This window comes from Xiphophorus hellerii, chromosome 12 (genome assembly GCF_003331165.1).
Source record: "Xiphophorus hellerii strain 12219 chromosome 12, Xiphophorus_hellerii-4.1, whole genome shotgun sequence".
NCBI lineage: Eukaryota > Metazoa > Chordata > Actinopteri > Cyprinodontiformes > Poeciliidae > Xiphophorus > Xiphophorus hellerii.
This window is the reverse complement of record NC_045683.1, coordinates 1,436,790-1,447,063: the sequence shown is the minus strand read 5'-3', so window position 1 is coordinate 1,447,063 and position 10,274 is coordinate 1,436,790. Positions and strand designations below refer to the sequence as shown.

Sequence of the window (10,274 nt, the reverse complement as noted above, 5' to 3'; positions counted from 1 at the left end):
CCTCAAATCAACTTTTTTTTGTGTCCGATAAACTGTCTTCAATGGTCTTTAAAGACCATTTTATGTTTATGTTTCCGTCCAAATCTTGATATTTTTGTGTAAATTTAAACAGTTCTGTAATATTTAGCTTATAACTGTCTGAGTGCTGCCCCCTTCTGGTCAGACGCTAGCTACTGCAGTTGGATATTGCTATTACAACAACACAACTTGGTACGGCTACATCACATAACTCTGATACTCCCCCTGGTGGCGAGTCAGGAGTTGGACTGGTGAGCGTTGATTGATAGTGTTCAGCTTTGCTTTGCTCATGTGTGATTCACATGTTTTACTGACTGCAGCACATTTCCAAGTTTTCACCATAAAAGTCTCCAAGCAGAAAAAAAGTTGCTGGATTTGATGGCAGTTGCTGAAAAAAGTCCAGAAGGTGTGAGAAGTTAATAAATTGGCAACAGAGATTCTCTGGTACCGACCACAACCTCCTCACCTCATCCCCACACTTGGAAACGCCCTCTGTATTTTGGCTCCGCCCATTTTTGTAGGATTTGTTGAAATTTGTGAGGCGGCGTGGCTATGGTTTCATAGAGGGAGTTAATTTCACTTTAAAAGCGACTATAAGGACAAAAACCCTGTCATGTGGTGATGACTCATATAGTCTTCCAAGAGTTTGAGTCCAGGTTCCCTGCCACGTCAGAGAGCCCATGAGCAAGGCGCCTAATTCTAAGATGCCTGAAAATCTGTCATAGTTTGAGTCTGTGTGGGTTTACTCAATGTTAACATGGGATCTGTTTCACCTGAATATTTACTGAGATTAAAGGTTATAATCTGCCGCTGTAATTAAAGGTGCAGCTTTCTGCACATCTTTCTGGGGACCAATAAATATGACGGGTGCTTTGATGGCAAAACTGTTACAACAGTTATTATTGTTATTCCAGCCAATAACATCCATAAAGCAGATGGAAACATGTGGAAAATAAATATTAATACGTTTTTTATCTACTTTTGTCACAAAGAATAGAAAATAAACTGGTTGCTACATAACTATGTTGTTGTTATAAGCCAGATATGATCTCCTGATTCTGACTCATCTGTTATAATGATCTTTCTGTCCTCTTTATGGGCGGTTCTGTGATTCGGGCTCGGCCCACCGGGGGGAGTGGTCTGCTGATGTAGCCGGTCTGGATCGCAGTCTCCCGGCCCGCCGTGATCCTTCTTCCTCTCCCCCGCCTCGTCGTCACTTCCAGCCGGGCCGCTGACGGCGCTCAGTCCGGCTCTGAAACCATGGAGCTCCGATCGATCTTCCCAGCGCTGCTCTGCCTCTCTGCCGCCGCTCTGCACTCGGTGTCCGGCGCCTTTTCACGAAGAGGACCGAAGGTCACCGAGAAGGTGGGTGACATATTTACTGCATCTGTTTAACCGCACAGCCGCCTTACCGCACAGCAGCGGCATCTTCGTGCGTGGCAAGGAGCCGCGCACGGTGCAGGAGCGCGCGTCGAAGTTCGCGCACGCACGTACTCGCGTACATACAGGTGAAGCGAAGGTCCCGCATCAGCAGAAAGAAGCAACCCGTTATTTTATCTCTCCGAGGATCTGCAGATTCTTCCAGAACATCTGGGCCAGCCCACGCACAGACACAGCTGTACACGTGTCCACTCAGATTATGCTTAATGCGCAGTGCGTCTGCCTGCAGGGCATCCACGCACACACACGCACACACACACATACACGTTTATATTACCTCATGGGGAGCACAGAGATACGCATGTTTAATGGGAACCACCATTTCTGAAAGGCTTAAAAATAATTTTAATTGCTAAATTTATTTTAAAATCTAATAAAAAGTTGAAATTTTGTTAACACTCCTATTGAGTTTTTGACCTGACTTTTTGGAACCTCCCAGGACACACACACAGAAACAGACTGCTCGCTTTCTGACCTTCATAAAAATAGAACTAAAACCTGCCTGAAGCCACTGGAGGAATGAACGGTTCAGTGGACTGATTCAGTTTGTGTAAAGAAGCAAACACAATGTTATAAAAGCAGTCAGGGCCAGATATAGCCAGGGGGCAAGAGCCTGTTTTAATTTCGGGATGCATGTAGAGTACAGTTAATTAATAGGAGGTTTAATAAAGATTTCTATGCTTTGTGCATGTTAAAAAGGAAAGAGCATTTCTAAAAATGTCGTCAGTTATATGAAAAATGACCTGAGTAACTCCACCCTGCAGAGCTTTTCTTCACTACCTGCTTTTAAAAGTCATCTAAAAAAAAAAAACAACTATGGGTGGGACTTTTAAATATACATTTTTTTATCAACTAATTACATGGATTTTAACATGTTAAAAGTTTTAATGCAATTAATCACTTTTTTGTTTATTTGTTTTTTATTAACATATAAATGTATTGTGCAGGAACCTTTGCATTCATATGTTTCTGGTACAACAGTAATTTGACGCACAGATTTACCTACAACAGTGATGGAAGACAAAACCGCTTCTCTCGGCTCACTGGGGGTTAATTTCTGCTTCAAAACCATCTGATTGGTCGTTGGAAAAGACTATTGTTTTATCCAGTTTCCTTTTAGTTGTGCTAAAAGGAGATAGCCTATCAGCAAAACTATTCAAACCTTAAATAGCATCTCAATGCTAACCATGTAGCAGCAGCACAGATGCTAATGCTAATAACAAAATGCTATTCTAGTTTGCACCAATGTCTGTATTATGTCTTTTTAAACAATAATTTATCAGCGAAAAGGAGTTTTGAAGTGAGAATGTTTTTTATTTTGTCGATATGTTTTTGATTTGTTGTGATTAATTAATTACACACCCTGCAATTAATTCAATTAAAGATTCTAATTGAGTCCCACCACTATTTAAAATCAACTTTTATCCAACCCCAGATTTAGTTTTGTTTGTTTTTGGTATTTGATTTATTATTGGTGCATATTATGTGTGTTTCTTTTAATGCATGGTTTTAGTATGCAGTTATGTGCAGTATTTGGTTCAGCTGTGGGTTTTTTGCAGTGCTTTATAAATAAAGTTTGCATGGTAAAGCCTGATGTGATGTGGATGGACTTTTGTTTTTTGTCATTTTTCAGTTACTGGTCTTTTGGTTTTCTGCTAAAAAAAATCCATCAAAATTTCTCTATAACTTCTAATAAGTTTTCTATAATATTGCATTATGGAAACTTGTGTGCTGTAGTTAGTTTATGTGAGCGACTGGTTTCTTGATTTATAAAGATCATAAATCTGCCTCACTTAAAAATAAAAACAGAAAATTATGGATTATCAATTAAGGTGCCTAAAATCTGAAAAACCATAAAGGATTGTTTTAGTAACTGGAATATTTTCTTTAAGTGGGATTTTTTTCCTCTCCTGAGTTAATAACTGGAATAGTCCTGATTCCAAAACAGCTGAGGTTAAAAGCATTGCATGGGATAGTGTGGAGTAGTTCTAAAGAGTTAGAACTTTTTATGTTCTAACTTTTTACAACATAAAAAGTATGTTACCCCCTCAGGAGAAAGGTTGGAAACATGAAACAATTTGAAAACCTAAAAGATTTTTGAATGAATGCTTTTAAATATTTTTTACTTTTGTTTATTTCTCACTAATCAAAGATGCAGATATATAAGTTTTAATAAAATTCTGTGTTTTCTGTGTCCAGGTGTTTTTTGACATCACAGTGGGAGGTCACGAGGTGGGGCGCATCGTCATTGGTCTGTTTGGAGAGGTTGTCCCTCTTACTGTTAGCAACTTTGTCGCCCTGGCAACAGGAGAGGTACAGTACCACAGCACAGGCTGCACTATAAAACATTCTTCATGCAATGGTAAAAATTTAAAAAAGGACTAAAAAGTTTCAATCCAGACTAAAATTAATCGGCATTACTTTTTTGCAGAATAAATCTGTTTCAGATTTAAACTACAGTTTCCTTCAAACAAACTTGTTGGTTTTGGAATAAAAACTCTTATTTCATAAAATTCTGCTCTGCTGTCCAAAATTGTATAAAATACTTTGCAATATTAGCTATTTTTCTGCTTTTGTCCACTTTGAGTTTAGGATTATTTCTTGAAGGAGTTATCAGTGATAAATTCATTCTTTTCTGACTTGTGTCAGCAAAGGAGTTTTCACAGCTAACAATTTCATCTGTGTCTCTGTAGAAAGGTTACGGCTACAAGGGGACAAAGTTTCACAGAGTCATCAAGGATTTTATGATCCAGGGAGGAGACTTCACAGCTGGAGACGGAACCGGAGGTGGGAACGAAACCCAAACTGACCGTTTTGATTTACAAAATGAACACAAAAGTCAAACAAATCAATTTGATTGAATCTACTGGGTCTATAAATGTTACCTTAGGATGCATAAGAACACACTGTTGGATCTTAAGTTGTTTGTGGTAAATTAGCTTTTAACTATGCACTTATCTGCAATGATAAGTTTTAAAACTCATCAAGCTCTACTTTTCATGTCACATTTTTGTCCAGGTCACAGCATCTATGGTACAACATTTGCAGACGAGAACTTTAAACTGAAACATATAGGAGCTAGCTGGGTAAGCACAAGCTCTGGACCTAAACCCGGAAAATAGTTCTGGACCAGGAAGTTTGTTTGTTTTTCTCAGATTTAGCTTTAACAATTGTAATGTGTGTGTGGGGGTGCATGTGTGTGTGTGTGTGTGTGTGCGTGCTTGCATGTATGTGTACCAGGTGAGTATGGCCAACGCTGGTCCGGACACCAACGGCTCTCAGTTCTTCATCCTGTCCACCAAAGCACCTTGGCTGGATGGGAAGCACGTGGTTTTCGGCAAAGTTCTGGATGGGATGGTGGGTTGAAGCCTGGAACGCAACTCTGTGTGTCTGTTATCAGTAGAACCAGCGACCCAATGTACTGACTGGTTCCTGTACCAAACCTTCTTATTTAATTTATTTAACACTGCTAAGTATAGCGTTCGAAATAAACTGACCCAAATTCTGTTATTATAATTAAGAATAAATTTGTTCTACCAAGTCTAAAAGAATTTGAAAACTAGATACCTTTCTTTGAACACAGCAGATGTGCAAAAATGTTTTTAAATTTTCGATCTACAATGATTAACATCCCTTTATTTCCTTGATTTTTTTTCTTGGCCCATGAATATATTTGATTCAACGATTTTAGAAGTCTGAAAGTTTGGACACCCTTGGTCTGACCTGCATGTGCATCTCTGTTGGCAGGCCGTCGTTCACACCATCGAGCTTCAGGACACCAACGACAGAAACCTGCCGTACACCGAATGCGTCATCGTCAACAGCGGCCGGATCCCGGTCAAAGAGCCATTCGTGGTGGAGGTGGAGGGCTGGTAAACACCGTATTCTGGAGGACAGACACTGAATATCAATGTGAAACTCCATTTCAGTTAGTGCCAAATTAATTTTTTCAATTCATTTGTATAATTTAACAGTAATGCTAACACATATGACAGGATATGTTTGGATTTTCTTAGAGAAACTTAGTTTTTCATTTGAGCTACTAAAAAAGTGAAACTATTCCAACAATGGATTAAATGCAAGCAAGCTAGCATAATAGACACATCACTGAAAAGCTAACTAAATCCTAGCTAATGTTAGCATGTTTACATGATCCAAAGGTATGCTAGCCTGCTAGCTGTGGGCTAGATGTTAACACATGGAAAAGTGGGTGAGCTAGCAAATTTAGAATCAGTGTTGTGTGGGTTTGGCCTTCATATTAACTAATTTGAGGTTCAGTTGACACAAATTCACAAATTATTCATGTTAATATATCAAATCATATCAAGGATGAATATTATAAGACAACTTTTTAAATGTTTGTAAAAGTTTAGTTAAAACCATGTAAGGCATCATAATACAGTTCCCAAATATTTCTCTCTATTTCTGTTGTCAAAAACCAGAATAAAAAGAAACTGAAATTCAGACTGAAAATTTGATCTTTGCATTACAGTCACACTGAAAGCACTACTGGCTGTTTTAATATTTAATCCCTTAATGTTTATATATTTAAAAAAACATTTTAGCTGTTGAGCAGGTATTAAATCAAATACTAATAGATTATGAACAACCAATATAAATTATTTATGATGCAAATCAGCGACATTAGGCATCAATGGGTTGAACAAATGATTAAATTTTCTCATCAGGAATTATAGGACTCCTGGTATGTGTAGAAAAGGCATCAACAGGCAATTTGGCTGCATTAAGCCCCAAAAGGTCTGAAAGTAACGGGCGTGAAAATATAAACTCCATTTGTGAAAGAGCCTATTTACGCACAACACTGGTTGGAACGTGACATACTATCTACACGTTATGCAGTTGTGTTATTAATAAAAGAGCAAGCATGTTTGTATAAAAAATAGGGTTTTATTGATGCATGTTAATTCAATTTTACTGATCTACCAGATTATGATACTTTATTATTCTCATATGTTCCCATAAGATTTTTATTTCCAAAATCTGAACAGAAACAATATAGAAACCTTTTGCATTGGACACAAATTACAACAAATTTTAGTAATATATGCGAGCACATATTCAACCAATGTCACCAGTTAGTTTTATTTAATACTAATTTATCAGGTTCTCTGTAGTTTATGTTGGCATGTGTGTATATTTAGTATCTTTGTAAACATAAAATAGGCTGTTTTACTTTTTTACAGAGGATATTATTATAAATGCAGAGATGATGCTGTGAAGTAATAAAACCCAGAGTTGTAGCTCTCTGTGCCAAATCGTTCAGCTCTATGAAACACATCTTATGCACTTAATCTGAACATATGAGACTTTCAATGCCTGTTTTTAACTTTATGCCAAAAAAACCCAACTCAGTAGCAAGTGTCAAATGTTGTTGTAGCAAAACCATTTTCATTGCATTTTCAAAAAGTTTATGCATCATATCATGTTTACTAAAACTACAGCACAAATTTGCATAAGTGAATATTAAATAATGTGGAATGAGTGATGATAATTTTATTGCCCTGTCAGTACTGATGTTAACTGTTGCATTATGTCAATGACTGTGATCCTGTTGGATAAGTTGACTGTTATTTTTATCCAACTGTCTTTATTACCTGAAAGACTTGTTGTAGCATTAAGTGCAAACAATGCTTATCCTCATATTGAATCTTATGCAGAATTTATCAGAAGAGCAAAGTGCCAACCAATGATGTTTTTCTACAATAAAACTGTGGATTATTCTAAAATGATTTATGTGTCACAGATTTTTTTCTTTTCATTTAAAATGTAATTCACCTTTCAGTGACTTTATCCATTATTGAGATGCTGTTTATGTCTTTTTGGCACTTCCTATTCAAAAAATCTGAAAATTACATTAAGTTTTACAGCAGTGGTAGATCATCAGAAAATACCAAATCATAAATATTTAGCTCTGAATTAAATAGTTAGCTTCTAGCAAATGAACTACTTATTGACAAGCTAAATAGTTAAACTGTTGTACAAGAAAAGAGGAAAAGAAACGATTATCTTCATCAGTTCAGTCTCTCCAGCTGGAGTAGAGGTCCACAATAGCCAGCTTTAATTTTGGTAGTCCACTTTTGGCTACCGGCAACTGAATTTGCATATTACCTAAATATTTAGCCATGACGTAAATATTTAGCTTTGAATTAAATATCTATATTTAGTTGAAACTGTGATATTTATAAATTAATGAAAAACATGGTGAAAATATGACTATGAAAGATGAACCACTATTTTTCTCTTGTTGCTGGTTATTTAGTAATATTTCAAAATTATTGCTGTTAATTTTTGATTGTGTAACTTTACAAATGGAACCTCTTACATGTAAGCTTCATATGGATGTAGAAGGAACAAACTGCAGACCAAACATGCTGTACTTGTATTTTGCTACTAATGAGGTAAATGACGACTGTTTTAGACAAAATTTGCTTTCATCTATACTCAGTTTCGAACATGCAATAAAAAATCAAAACACTTTTTACATTCCGACTTTATCCTGAATAAACCAGACCCATTTGGGTCGGCCGAGTGTTTGTTGGGAAAGTGGCGCCGTTAAACGGTGTAATTATCGTCTGTAAAAGGTGAAGCTGCAGAGGCTGACAGCTGATCTCTCAGCGCTGACACCAAACCACTGCTAATGAGAACTACAGCGGGTGATTTGTTTTCCCCTGTTCTACAACGCACACACGCACACAGAAACAAACGGATAAACGGATCCGAACGCAGACGCGGCAGGAAAACGGCTTCGAACACAAAGGTCAGAGCGGAGCAGAAATCTCTGGAGGAAGACAGGAAGTCAACAGAAAACAGTGAAATATATCACAGCTGTCTGATCAACGCAGCCCCCTGCGAAAAGCCAGATCTTAACATGTTAACAACAGCAAAAACAGCTAAAGGTGAGCAGATTCCTGACTGGAAGTTGAGCGTAAAGCCTCCAAACAGACGTTAGTGGCTTGCTACATTCATTTTTACTGAAGGCCAACTTATTTACCCACCAGCTGTCAGCTGGATGAGCTGCAAGCCAGTAAAATCAAAACCTGATTAGAAAATGAGTCAGAACAAATCACATATATTCCATTTACTGGTGTGAAACACAGAAGGTGAGGTTAATATCTTTCGACTCAATCTTTGCCCTTTTTCTCAGGTTTGTCAGGGTGCAAGGCCGGTTCCTTTATTCCTTTATTATCCTGCATATTTTGTATTTCACTGAAGTGCTGAACCATAGATGCTGTTGCCAATTTAATGCCAAGTCCCCCTTGTCCCAACAATAATCTCATTTTACATTCAAGAACTGATTGGTCAGTCCACACAAGACCTACGAGCCCCAAGTACATACATGGCAAAAAAGGGAGTAAATTTCTGCCAAAAAACTCAGAAATTTTTAGAGTAATCTCAGAAATTTTCTAGAAAAAAACATGGAAATTTCTGTGATCCAAAAGATGTTTTTTTTTTTACTTTTTGAAATCAGAAAATTTCTGTGATCCATGTTGTAAAATTCCTGTTTTGTCATTGGAAAAAGACTACGTGTCGTTACTCTCACTGGCACTGGTCTCACATGTTTGTCCTGGTTGCATTTACCCAGGATGCCCTGCTCTGTAGTCTGCTTCCTGCTTTTGTATTTACTGTCATTACAAAATGTCACATCTTCTTCATCTCTTCTGATTAACTGAAATATTAGCAAAGTTGTTGCGAATTTTGAACAAAAAATATAAAAAATCTATATATCTGTTTGAAAAGGAATAAACTGAAGAAGCTGATAAAAACCAGTGTTTACATTTTAAAATGCACATCCCAGGGATTCATTTGCACTTTTTCTCTTTTGAGACGGCAGTCTAGATTAAATGTTACAAACTGAGATAATAAACTGAACATGGAGATTGTTCTAAGACGTAAAACAATAAAATGAGTTGTTGCAGCTCATTTTCAGCTTTTATAAACAGGCGATTGAATATTGTACAGATAAACAAATATCAGGTTCTCAATTCAGAGGTGGCATAACTGAAAACCACTGATGTAAAGTAACTTTCCTTTGGCTGAAACCTCTCAGCTCGCTCCATTTTTTTCGTGCTCTTTGTTTTTTGTTTTTTCTGCAGAGGACCACCAGGTGAGACGAACGGACAGATGGACAAACTAGCACCTTCAGCGTTGGGAGAATATCGGAGAAAGCCCTCTTCGTTTGTCAGCCGACATAACAAGACTGTCTCAACTCGGAGATGGAGGGCAGAGAGGGTTTATGAGGACGACGGAGAGAGAAACAGAAAGCAACGGAGAGGAGGAGGAGAAAGTGGTGGTAGGTTTTTAAATGGTCCAGAGGGATGAATGTCGAGGAGGAAGAAGAGGAGGAAGAGGAGAAGCTCCCACAGCGACTGCTAGTTGTTATATTGGGGATCCGTTAGTGGATCAATGAAAGAAGAGAGATGGAAAGAGGAAGAAGGAGGCAGAGTGGAAGGATGACAGGCCTCATTACCACCAAACCGCAGACAGTGATGCCTCGGTGTGTGTGTGCGCGTTCATGTGTGTGTTTGCCCATTTTTACATGCATAGTGTGTGCTTTCATATGTTCGCAAAAACATGTTTACATGCAGAGTGCTTGAGCTTATATGACTGTCTTCCCTTGTAACTTTGAGTGTTTGTGTGTTCGTGTGTGTGTGTGTGATCCCTGTGGGCCCTGCGAGAGCAGCAGAGGATGATGGGACAGAGTTGTTTAAAGGTCAGCAGCAAACATCATCAGATTGAGAGCGCCGCTCAGAGAACGATCAGTTAACCGACACACAACCCCAAAGTGAAGCAGCGCG

At 38.0% G+C, this 10,274-nt stretch overlaps 1 protein-coding gene across 1 annotated transcript; it reads left to right on the top strand.

Annotated features, from left to right (window-relative positions):
• The first annotated feature begins 1,141 nt into the window (after nucleotides 1-1,141).
• On the top strand, nucleotides 1,142-7,208 carry ppic (peptidylprolyl isomerase C). The gene is made up of 6 exons (XM_032579174.1): nucleotides 1,142-1,383; nucleotides 3,658-3,771; nucleotides 4,152-4,245; nucleotides 4,477-4,544; nucleotides 4,699-4,815; nucleotides 5,206-7,208. Exons 1-6 carry the CDS (start codon nucleotides 1,279-1,281, stop codon nucleotides 5,332-5,334), a joined length of 627 nt encoding a protein of 208 aa, XP_032435065.1. The 5' UTR covers nucleotides 1,142-1,278; the 3' UTR covers nucleotides 5,335-7,208.
• Nucleotides 7,209-10,274: the final 3,066 nt, after the last annotated feature.

What these genes read in the sequence shown, in the direction of transcription:
- ppic (XM_032579174.1), top strand. Translation starts at nt 1,279, where the DNA reads ATGGAGCTCCGATCGATCTTCCCAGCGCTGCTCTGCCTCTCTGCCGCC. An exon ending in AACATATAGGAGCTAGCTGG is followed by an intron (nt 4,545 to 4,698) that starts GTAAGCACAAGC and finishes TATGTGTACCAG; the next exon opens with GTGAGTATGGCCAACGCTGG. An exon ending in GCAAAGTTCTGGATGGGATG is followed by an intron (nt 4,816 to 5,205) that starts GTGGGTTGAAGC and finishes CTCTGTTGGCAG; the next exon opens with GCCGTCGTTCACACCATCGA.